Source organism: Vanellus vanellus (assembly GCF_965231255.1).
Source record: "Vanellus vanellus genome assembly, chromosome: 15".
Classification (NCBI taxonomy): domain Eukaryota; kingdom Metazoa; phylum Chordata; class Aves; order Charadriiformes; family Charadriidae; genus Vanellus; species Vanellus vanellus.
The window spans coordinates 16,872,170-16,884,527 of record NC_138920.1 but is presented as its reverse complement, the minus strand read 5'-3'; the positions used below and the strand labels follow the sequence as shown (position 1 = coordinate 16,884,527).

Sequence of the window (12,358 nt, the reverse complement as noted above, 5' to 3'; positions counted from 1 at the left end):
AGTTCTCCGAATACTGTTCTCAACCCCCCGCTCCCCGGCACGGTGACTTCGCCCGGGAGGAGCCCTCTGCCGCTCCCGTCGGAGCGCCGCGGGTGCCGCGGGACGGCCGAGGTGGCATCGCTCCGCAGCACCGCCGCCCCGCGCCTCCCCGTCTGTGGAGTGGAAGAATATTGTTAGTTTTATGGATCAATTAAAAAGACAAGTAGCCCAAGCACACTTCAGCGTGTTTCTCGGCAAGAAAGCTGACGCTGTACGTAGGGAAGCTGTATGCAAGTAATTATGGGTACAGCTGTGCTCCGAGGACCTGTTCAGGGTCCCGTCGTGCTTCTCACCGTAACTTGGGTTTGACGTCTCCGCGTTCCCAGCGTGCTGTCTTTCTGCTCCCGAGACCTTGTTGCAATGAATGAAATCTTTTAAAGGGTGAAGCGTTCCTATTGTGAGTCGGGGCATGAGATTCCCATCCCCTGTGGGGAAGAAAACCAATATCAGGAAATTCTTCTGAATGGAAAATTTTATTTTTAGGAAATGTTGTAAACTTGACGCTGCTTTTCAGTATTTAATCTTCCCGTCAACAATTACTGTCTTCTCTCTATCTAACATCGGATGCAGAGCATTCACTAAGTGAGCTTTCCAATTTAGGGGAAAAAAAATTAGGAGGAAGGGGAGGTTTCCATTAGTACAAAGCCATTATTAACTTGGGTTAATGAAGATCTAATGTAATATGGCCATCGCTACACGTCTGCACATAATGATTCAATCCTTCTCTATGGGGGAATGATTAAATTAAGTATCTTGTAGGTCAAAATTAGACCGAGAAGGTTAACCAACCTTTAATGATTCTGCAACCAATTCCCAGCCATTAAAAACATAAACCGTAAGATAAAGCTGAGTAGAGAATCAGCGTTATCAGTAAAAACTGGATGAAGTTTTAGCTTTTTCTGTTTATATTGCATGAGTAGGCAGAGAGGGTTGTGTATTTTTATAGTGATACGTGGTATAAAGGGCAAAGTGAAAGGCTTTTTTTTATCTTTTATTATTTGGATTCCTGATAAGTGCCCATTAGCTCTTTCTTATAACATGCATTAAGTCTAACTAATGGATATCAAACCAGCTTAGAAAAATGGTAATTATGAAGCAATTGTAACAAAGACTTCGGGAGCACCACTGTGCTAAGATACTGTTTGTGTGCCTTAAAACCGTGAAAGCTCGGTCTTTACGGAGAAATGAAGTTGCATAGATGGGAGAGCAGAGATTGCAGACAACGTGATGAGCGTTAGCAGTCCTTGGCATGCTTTGGGACCCTCGGAGCTGGCGAGAGCTGAGCTGGTTCTCAGGTTCCAGCGTGATTTGGGGGGGACATTTGTTTCCGACTGTGCGCTTATCTGCTTATACGTACCCAGGGCAGCTGTCTTTCTTGGTTTGCTTTTTTGTACTTAACGTGTACAGATCGAATGAAATATAGTGAAACTAAAAAAATCTTTTTGCTGTCTTTTACAAGCAGATGCAATTAATTTGAAAGTTGATAAACAAAACTGAACATACAGGTAAAAATTACCTCCCTTTGCTTCCATCCCACCAGATTTTGTAAGGCACTATTTTGCCTATCCTGTAGAAAGCTTAATTAATCTGATGGGAGTATTTTCCATAAGGGGTGCTTTCAAGCATCTCTCTCATGTGTCTCGTCCATTGTTAGATCGAAACAAAAATATCTCATTTGATGAAATAACATCGAGGAGATTGCGGTCTCTGGGAAATCAAAGGGAACGCTTTGCGAAGTTGCGGATTCTGGGGATCTTGCCTTTTATTGATAGATCGCCTTCATCGTGCCTTCCATCAATTTTAACTCAGGTGATATATGAACTTGGCACATTAGTTAATGAAAGCTAATGCACAGTAATCTTGTCATCACTAGCTGTGCATGATAATTCAATCTGCTTCTCAGAAGAGCTGTTCAACATGCAACAAATTTGATTTAATATTGACATGATGTACTAGGTTAGGTGTTTTATTTAACATACCATGTGCCTTATTTGATGAGAAATGGTTTTCTTTCAACAGGTTATCTCCTGAGTTAGTAGTCCCGGTGTGCGGGTTAATGCAGTTACATCCAACGCCGTCTGGACTGGGTATTCGTTACGTGACACCCTGCGCAGACCGGGGCAAATTCCCGAGTTTCAGCACTTCATGTGTTCATTTAACGCTGTCAGCGGGCTTGAGAGCAAGCCCTTAGAGCGGGAAAATAAAGCTAATGCTTCTCGCACAGCCCGAAAGGGTAAAGTCCCTCTTGCCCCCTTCGTACACCTCTGTTGTAGCTCCGTCACCACTGGCAGGGTCCGACCCAGCAGCGGCAGAGTACAGCGTGGGGGTCTCGAGTGCGGCTTGGAGGAGTTTGCCCAGCGGTTGCGTTCTGTGAGAACTGCTTCCAGTCTCTGGGTAGGATATAGGGATTTGAAGGCGCTGTGGTTAATACTTCGATATACACACAATGCACACGCGCATCCTGCAGCCCTGGTTGGGCGCTACCCGCCTCGGTCCTCAAGCGCGTAAGAGCTGTGCAGTCTGCCACTGTGTATTTGCCTCATTTGTGTAGTAATAGGGCCGGGGATGGGGATGTATTTCCTTTATTTTAATATAAAGCACATGAAGATATATCCCCATGCGTAGGACACGGAAACATGATATTATTTACTTTTATAGCGGGTAAATCATCACCAACCAGCTTAGTATAGTGGAAGACTTTATATAGCACCCAGAAGATGTTAGACACTGTCGCAGTATGTATCCACATCGCTCTATTGAATACTCTTGTGCACAAATATATGTTTATGTCATTCACTGCAGCACATGGGTATCTAGAGGCTACGTCTTGCTTAAAGACAGACTAAATATACAGAAAGCTGAGCAGAACGCAGCTGATGATGTGGGTTACGCCAGCCGCTGCCCTGGGAGCGGACCTCAGGAGCGGTACCCTCCGCAGGGGCTACAGGAGATGCCGTCCCGCTCTTACCCCTGGGTCACCAGTGCCAGGTGGGAAATGCCAGTGCATAGGAAGGGGAACGGCCGTATCAGCCGCCACCCCGACTGCAGAGAGGAGGAGGTAATTTGCAGGCGGTTTCCAGCAGGCTGTGGTCAGAGAAGCAGCCCCAGGGAGCAGCGGCGAGCCGGGGAAGGAAGCGGCTGCTGCCGTTCCATCATGCGCTGCAGAGTGCTGCAGCCACACAGGGCCCTTTGCAGAGGACGTTTTATTAAGTTACAAGTTAGTAATTAATGCCGACTTCCTCTCTTTATTTTCTCTGTGGTTGAGTTTCATAATCAAAATTAAAGATACGAGATAGGGAGCAGATTGCCTCCTGAAATACAGCTCCCTGGTGCTCAGTTCATGACTTTAGAGACATTTGTCCAGTCCCATCTCCCTTTATAGGGGTGTAGGTCAAATGCTGTAGAAATAGTCCTTCTTTCTAGAGCAGATGTGCTCAGGCCAATGCAGGAAAGAAGCAAAAAGGTCAGGGAAAGAGTGAAGGAGACCTACTATACGCTCTGTCCACGATACAGCTGCTGTCAGCTCAGCCCGTGCCCGCCACAGCTGCAGCCTGTTGGGTTCCCTTGCCACGCTGGGAGCCCACCGTCGCGCACAGGTCCTGGTTTGTTTTGGAAACTGCAGTGCAGTCTGAGAGATCCCAGATGCGGAAGGTCCACAACGGCGGGATGCCCTTGGCTGAACATAGCAGCCCCAATGGCTTTCCGGTCTTAGCTGTTTCTTGCACTAGAAGTGAATCCCAAAGTACCCCCTGTTTTTTGGAGTATGTCCTGAGACTGTGCTTCCTAAAATAGATTCTGTTTTCTTTTTCTGCTTCTGTTTTCATTAGCCCCGGGTTTTGACATTCCGTTCAGAGGTATTTTCAGTATAGAATGCATTAAGATAACATAAATTCCAAATCAGACATCTCATTCGGCATATTTCCTATTTAAATTTCTCCTGTACGTTTCCCCTGTACTTATCTAAGGGTTGGCTTCTTCATTTGTATCACTTGTCTTGTGATAACTGACTTTACAAAAGAGCGAAAAAAGAACGCTTGAAGAGAAAGGAGAAAATTCATTGTGTGCACAGCCTTGTTTCAATTCAGCCTTCCGTCCCTCTCCTGAAGTTTATTGATTGGAAAAATGTTAAAGTTGTTAAATAGTTTGTTTTCATTTCACAAATGTGAATCAGGATTATTGCAGAAAAGACAGGAATGTATTCATCATTAGAATTTGCTTTACACATTCATTTATTTTTTAATCTATAATTCTTATTGAACTAAGAAAACTCCCAGGGATATGTATCGCCACAGAGAACAAAAAGAGCCTGACTGAGCCACATGGCAGGAGCTCAGCAAAGCCCTTTCCATAGAGCAAAAATACAAACTTATGAGGCCACTTCTTGCTAATACTGAGAAATGTTGTTTTCTGAAAGTCGGGGAAGACACTGGAGGAATTGCCTACGGGCCAAGTGGCTTAGAGACACTTGGCTGGGGCACAGAATCTGGGCGTGCTGCAGCCATTGGCAGGTCTGCCCAGTTAGAGCACGGGGTATGTTTTATGAATTCTCCTGCAAACAGATGCAGCTCTCCCGCTCTCTGCTTTCTGGAAGCTCGGTGGCTTTGTGACCAAGCTGGGGCTCTGGGCGCGTTGCGTGAGACACGATGCGGTGCTGATGGAGCCGCGTGTCCCCGAGCGTGCCGGTGGCTCTTGTACAGCCAAGTGGGCTGAAGAAACGCAGCTCTCTTTGTGAAACAACACACGGCTCCATCTTGAATCAGCTCAGGTTCTTGTTGGGACCACTCTGTGTCTCCTCCAGCACAGCAGGCTCGTAAGTTGGTTCATCTGCTCAGAGTTCCCAAAAGAGGAGCGTTCGAACAGCCCCTTCCATCTTTCCGCTGATGCTGTTGGGTTTGGTTACGCCTGGTTTCACTGTCTCTCTGTGCCTCCCACTCCTCCGTTCAGGTCTCGCGTCGTTAGATCCATCCACCGTTGCAGATTGCCTTTTGTAAGCGGTACGTGTTTGCCCTTTTAGTCCTTCTCTCCTCCCAACATAACAAGCGTAGAGCTGGGCCCTGGGAGCTCGGGGGTGACAGGCCCGTGCAGCTGCAGGAGGCCGTCCAATCAAGTAACATCTTTTACCCTCATAATGATAATTTCCCACTTTAGCGAAACACCCTGCTGCCAAACTCCAGTGATAATGAGCCTGTCAGCGCATCAGCGCGCTACCAACAGTATCCAGAAAGTCGGGATTGTTTTTTGCAAGGCAAATGAAGACACTGATGATTAGTAAGAAACAAACCAATGATTCAATACATCGCTGGCCACACATACCAAATCATTGATTTTCTGTCCTGCTGGGCAGCAGCTGTTCCATTTGCTCTGCAGAAATGGGGATTTTTCTCCAGAAGGGGCTGGAAGGGTGGACGTTCCTCTGAGAACTGGAGGCGGCGGGCAGTCGCTTCCTGCACTGGGCACGGGCGTGTTGATGGGGCCCTTCTGAAGCTGCTGAGAACTCCGATGGGCAGTCCACGGTTAAACTCTGGAAATACCTTGAATGCATGTGAATGCGGTGATTGGATGGAAAAAGATTTCATGCAGGAATCTATGTGAAATTGCGGGACAAAAAAATGCTACCCTAAAAGTTACAATCACTGAAAGAATTAGCAGTTAATCATAGATATCCTCATATGACTTCTCGCTATGTGCCGGTTATGTGTAATCAGTATCTTTACAGATCATCTAGTCTCAGCAGTGTTGCTATCTTCATAGTCCCCGCCTCGCCTAGCTGGCTGGATGGAAACGGGACGTCTACTCCGTAACATTTCTGAGTAAAATGTGTGACCTCGAGTCAATGGGACTGCGATCTGCTCTGCAATGAGAGAGTCCTGATATTTCATCTTCTCTCGTTCCGAGGTACCTACGTGATGACAGTGACGGCAAATGATGCAGACGATAGTACTACAGCGAACGGGATGGTGAGATACCGAATCGTGACTCAGACCCCGCAGAGCCCATCGCAAAACATGTTCACTATTAACAGCGAGACGGGAGACATTGTCACTGTGGCTGCCGGACTTGACAGAGAGGTGAGTTTAAAAGCCGTCGTACCGGGTTTCCCGTTGTGGAGGGTGGCTGACTTGCAACGCCCAAATCCCGTCTGGAATACAAAGTCTCTTAAAAGTTTGATTTGCAGCGTGGAGGTCGCGGTCTTTGTTTCTGCAGGAACTGTGGGGCAGCATGGCTTTGATGTGATACTTCTCTTTTAGTCCCTATCAGTTGATGAAACCCTGGGAGAATCTTCATACCCATGAAGCTGATGTTTTCCTTGCGTAGATTCGTACAACCCAAAGATGTACAAAAAACTCCAGGAGGAGCGGGGGATGAATAAATTGGCATTTGTCCCCCTTCTGTCAGGGGACAAATAAAGTGCCAGGCGTCTATAGCCCTTTCTAGACCTGTCTCGCTTAGTTCTTTGCATGTTATCTCTGGAGGCAGTTACGCAGCCCATACTCAGCGCACTTGCTGGGCTTCATGATGGCATCCTTATGTCATTTCCAAACTAGGAGAATGTCTTCCAGGGATTTTGGGTTTGTGTGTGGCTCTGCCTTTAATACTTCTTCTCTCTGCTATTTCGCAATGTACAGCTTTTCCAGATGCAGAAGCGTACTGTACTTGTGTAGGCCATACCGTCTGAGTCTCAGAGCTCTGCCTTCTCCAGCTGTGACTGTAGCTCAGGGAGAAAGCATTTATACCTCACCCATCAAACAAAAATCGATGTAGCGTCAGCGGTGGGTTGGAGTGACCTGGGAGGGAGGGGATGAGGGTGAAGGGATGGGGGGAACTGAAGTTCTGCGATTTTTTCCCATTGGACGGTGCGGATCGTGGAGTGTCACCTGTCCAATGCAATTAGGAGATTGTGCTCAGTTTGTAAGGGATGGGAAGGGTCGCTGGTGGCTGAACCGCCAGGCACAGACAGTACTGCTGAGCAGCAAAGCCAGAAGTCAGGACGTACCTAATGTTAGGCTCAGGTGTTTCACTTCAGGCAGTCCCCAGAGATAACGAGTCCAGTGAAATCCGTTTTGAGAGAGCCCGACATGCTGCGTGCCTGAGAGAAGGCGCCAGAAACTGCATTTGTTCTTCCTTCCCCTCCTCTTCCCCCCGTGACCGATGGTGGGGACGGAGCGAGCGGGCGGTCCCCTGTGCGGGCTGGTGTGTGGGTTGTCTCCCTGAGACACTGAACCCGGGGCGATGAAAACCTCCAGCACTTCAGAGATACTTTTTTTCCCTTCCACATGAGCCCCGGCGGTGCTGTTCGGGCCCTGCCGCGGAGCGCTGTGCCGCGCACCGGCTGAGAGGCATCGCTCTGCCGGGGCTGCCGCCCGTTCCATTCACATGCCCGGGGCCGCATTTTTGCTTCAGAGCTGCACGGCAGCGTTGGGAGGAATCCCGGAATCCCGCATGCGGCTGCTGAGGGTGATGAAAGCGCCGTCGGCAGCTCAGCGCGAGCGGGACCCCCCCGGGGCAGCCGGCGGGAGCGGACGGGACGCGGGCCGTGCCTGGGGCCGGCGCGGCTTTGGGGCTCACCCCAGGCACGGTTTCAGGGCGAGCGCGCCCGGGGGAAGGCGCTGCGTGAAACAGCCGTCCAAGGAGAAGGTGGGGCGAGCGGAGAGCTTTGCAGGTGTGAAGACAGGCAGCGGAGCTGGGGGAGCAGCAGGAGCACCGCGGCCCGCTCCTTCCCACCCGGCGCGGCAGACTGCGAGCGCGACCCGGGGCAGGTTTGACCTTTCCCTGCTCTTTTTATGTAGAGAACCAGAAAGTTAGGTGAATCTCAAGCAGGTCGATTATGCTCGGCGGTGCTGGGGCCCGCAGCGTGCTTGCGGCCGAGGAGGAGAACCCAGCGCTGCAGAGATGGCGGGCAGCCCCCGGGGGGAGCGTGGCAGAGCACTCGGAGGAGGGATCTGAATTCAGGCAGGAAAATGCTCGTTTTATGGAAATGACAGAACTATTATTGCCCTCTTGACATCAGTGGGGGGCAGCATTTTAATGTAGGGCTTCACGGGTAGAGAAGGGTCATCGGTTCGTATTAATTTCGGAGACGTAGATTGGGATAGCCTGGTGGGAGGGAGGTTCTAATCTCAGCAAATCAGCTGAAAAAAAGAGGCAGGTGATCATTAGGGGGAAGGGGTGAGGCGAAAACGGTCATCTTTTTTTAGGTTTATCTCATTGCATCTGAAGCATTCTAAAAACCTGCAGAGGAACCGTAGGCTTCGCATTACTTCCTCTGTCCGGGAAATGAAGGCGAGCCGGCACTTTGTGTATGGAAATACGGCGTTGCGTGTCCCCCGGCTGGGTACCAGGTTGGGCAGGGGACACTGGGATCGAGGCAGAACAACCACCTCTGTGCACAGTCCTGGGGCTGCCCTGAAGCTACGGGACATGCTGGCTCCCAGCGCGCTCTGCCGCCTTTCAGGATTACATCTGGAATTGGCAAAAGTTCCCGGTTTATTAACATAAAGTTGTATTAGGTCTAAATTGAAAAATGTGTTTAAGCACTCCCATAACTGTACCACAGATTGGTTTTTTGTTTTTGTTTGTTTTTCCTGAAATCTTGAGAAAGCTATTAGAGGAGTAAATTTGGGTTTGCTGCTGACATTTTCTTGTTGTTAGGAAAAGGAGCCGAAGAGCAGTATTTGGAATGCAGATTTGTGTAAATTAAAATGTTAACAAATCTGACCTATTCAGCTGAAACTACTACAACCAAGATAAATTCCCTGGATACCAGCTATTTCTCCAAATGCTTATTGACACATTTATCAGTGCCTATGACACTATTACGTTAAGCTGTGCTGAAACGGAACCAGGTTTTCAGTCTCCGTTGGACCCCTCTACCTTGTTCCTGCAATGCAAAGGCGTCTCAAAGCAGGCGCGAAAATAGCTGTCAGAGCTATTGCGTATCGGAGAGACAGGTCCATGTTCCAGATCCAGCATTTGTCTTTCAGAAGGGAGAAAAGTCACTTCAAAATCGGTGTTTCTAGCTCAGCATTTCTGTTGCGTGCTCATTAAACGAGGCTTCCCGGTGCTCTCAGCATCTCCACTTAACTACTGGTTCTGTACTGGTTTCTTGCATTACCTTCAATTAATTACATGTCCAAGAAACTGGACAAAGTGTTCCAGCTTGCTTTGTGTTGTGAGAAGTGTTTTGGTTAACCTGCAAGAAATGTGTTTTAAGGCAAATTCTTGGAGTTTGCTGCTGTTTCTAAGCCCTCATTTCCACAAACCAGGGAGGAAATTAAAAACTCAGCCTCTCAAATTGTGCTACTCTCTCTAAATGTGTCTGACACTGAAGATAGCGAAATGAAAAGCCAAGGTATTAAAATATTGATGGCTTTAAAGTTATCTTACCTGGTTCCCATTAATCTGGATGTAAATACGGTTACAATGCTCTGTGTCCATTCACTCATTACGACCGCGCTTAATTGAATGGATCCCCAAGGAAGATAAAGATAATTGGACCGCACTTCATAAAAAATATGAAAGGAGGACAGTCTAGCAACAGCCTGATTTCAGCTCCTGGATGCTTAAGGGTGAGAAATGCCAAAGGTGGAACAAAGGAACATCTACCCCTTGAACTAACAGGGAAAGTGATAGGGATTTAGAGCGCGCCAGAGGTTCAGAGGTTCGTTGGGAGAGCCAGGCTCAGGTGAAAAGGTTAAAAGCAGCTGCAACCTCCAGTGCAGGAAAACGTCAGGGAAACACAGGAAATTTGTAGCTCATTTAATGAAACTAGGAGGGAAAGATGAAATGGGGGTGGGAGCACAGAACGCGTGAGTGAGAGGGAAGGCTGCGAGCGCGGGAGAGGGACAGGCGGTGGCAAAGCTCAGGGAGTGGGGGCCCGTGCGGGTGATGGGTGATGGGTGGCAGGCTGCTGCAGGCACCGGGGCTGCTACCAGGAGCTGCTGCCCAACTGATAGCTTAATTTAGCAGTGCGTCTGAATTCCAGATTCCATTGCTCTTTTGGGGTTTTTCCACTGGGAAGAAAATAGCAAGAGGTAAAAAAGGGTCAGCTGTCCCCAGCTGGGGCCGGGAAACAGGCAGAACGTTCGTATTTCTGTTTTCCGTTCTGAAAAGTAACATTTCTCCTTATAACCACGCAAAAGGGACCGGATCGGTTCTGCGCGCTCGCTCGCTTTGTCCGCTGCGGCTCGCGCTGGCCTGGCAGGCGGGGACTGGGCCCGGAGTGCCGCTGCGAGGGTCAGCTCCCGGGGCGGTAACTCAGCCCCATCGGCTCTCCCCATTCCTCTGGTGGCAGGATATCTGTCTCAGTAGCACGGTAAACCTGCACTGGGGCTATAGCGTAGGCGATACCATCCTCTGAAGAGCTTCCGCTAAATATTTTATGAACGTGGACTTTGAGCAAGCAGGAGGGGAAAAAGGAAAAAAAAAGGAACTGAGAGAAAAGGAGGTGGTTGATCCCGCACTCTGCTGGCAGACCAATAAATGTCGAGGCATCTCAAATGTCATCCGGGCTTATTTGAGATAATAAGTATTTCGGCTCTGCGGTGCTTGTAGTGTAATGTTGCTAACTTTTTGAGATCTCCTTTAGAAAGGAGTCCCTTCCCGGCACAATCATCTCGTCTTGAAGAAATGGGGGAAGTCAGGAGCTCCGAGTTGCTTCTTTGGAATTTCTGTATGTTTATATTTCTTTTAAAAGTGATTGGAGCTCTGCTGCTGCAAATGCTTTTAAAAATACATGAAATCCGATTCTATGATTACTACGCTTGGCTTTCCGAAAACGTGATGCTGCTAGTCTTTCTCAAGTGAGTGAAAGATAAAAGGGAGAGCCTGCCAGCAACTGAGTTAGTGGCTTATTTTATTTATGAATGAAATGGCAGGATTTTTTGTGGGGAAGAGGAAAAGTTCTTCGTATTGGCAGAGACAGTTGATTTCTTTTCCAGCACTGGGGTTTTGGTGCAACTAGACATTTCTGATAGAGCAGAAATTTGAACTGTTATGTTAGAAAAAAAAAAAAAAGGTACTCTGCTCCTCCAAAAACTGAGCGGGGATTGGTTTTTACCATCTGTGGTAACTATTTTGGGTACATTTCTCTCCAGATCATTGCAGTAGCTTTTCAAAACCTCCCTGTTACTTCATTTCAGACATTGGCCGGGAGTAAACAAGGCAGTGCACTGGTGACAGGGATTTGTTTAGCTATCGAGACTGCTCTAATTCATCCTTTGTGAAGCAGTCCCATAGATAGCAATCCACTAGTTTGAGATTACCCAAATACAGTGGTTTTAATCTGGGCTCCTCTCTCCCAGCCAGCCGGTACCCTTGGCGTAGCCACCGGGTGACGCCGGCTGAGCCGTGCGGTCTGTGCCAGGGAACTTTCCTCGGACAGGAGAGTCCAGCGGCTTTCCGTCCTTTTTCCACCCCTGGAATATAACAACAGGAATTTATTCTGTTCTGAATTATCGTCGCCTGTGTTAATTATTTCCCCTCACTGCATGTCAACGCGATGCTGTGCAAAGCCGCGCCGCCTCCTCTGAGCAGGGCTGGAGGAACATCTGCCGCAGCGTGGGGCTGAAGGATCTCGACACCATACCAGTGATATACGAGTGAATCCGTGCAGATTATCAGTCCTGTATGTGTACTGACAAAATACAAAGAATGAGGGAAAGTGACGTCTAAATGGCCTGACCGCATCCTAAGAGTTTCTGTTGCCCGTTTTCCTCACTCAAATTAGCCATCTCCAAGGAGCGGTGAGGACTAATGCAAAATTGGTAAGAGGATGTCACCTTCTGACAGGCACAATCTAGCACGCACCGTGTTTGCTATTTGTATCTATTACAGGAGTTCTTTAAAGTGAGAGGGATTGTGGTTTTCATGTTCTCTCCATTATTTTTTCCGGGGAAGAACTAAAACAAGGTCGTTAGATTCTGCTGAGCCACAAGTATCTTGCTTTTAAAGATGAAGTTCCCGTATCACTGCATTAAAACCTGTGCAGAAAAATGCATCCGCAGCTGAACTCACGGGAGGAGAACGAGGGTGAGAGATTAGTAATTATTTTGCCAGTGAGGCACATCCATTTCTATGAATTTGGACCACAAGCCCCTGTATTTAGCTTCCAGACTCGCAGGCTCCCAAGGTATTTTCCAATGACTGACGTGATGAAGGACTGTAACAGACTTCAAGGGTAAGTGGCTTTTCCACTTCTCGCAGCGTTCGAATAATGATTGGAAGTCTGGGTGGAACATGTCTTCAAGCCAGACATAAACTAACGCAGTCTTAACAGGGATAAGCAGGTAAAGCGCTATAGCATCCTCTGTGCGGCAGGTCA

The 12,358-nt window shown here is 48.3% G+C and overlaps 1 protein-coding gene across 2 annotated transcripts in view; it reads left to right on the top strand.

The window, feature by feature from the left end:
* CDH4 (cadherin 4) overlaps window positions 1–12,358 on the top strand; it is a gene marked incomplete at its 5' end in the record, with an annotated part of 460,835 nt that overhangs the window by 372,764 nt on the left and 75,713 nt on the right. For both annotated transcript variants that reach the window (XM_082491007.1, XM_082491008.1), the window contains one exon: window positions 5,935–6,107. In XM_082491007.1, coding sequence (XP_082347133.1) covers window positions 5,935–6,107 — 173 coding nt within the window. The remainder of the gene's footprint in view (window positions 1–5,934; window positions 6,108–12,358) is intronic.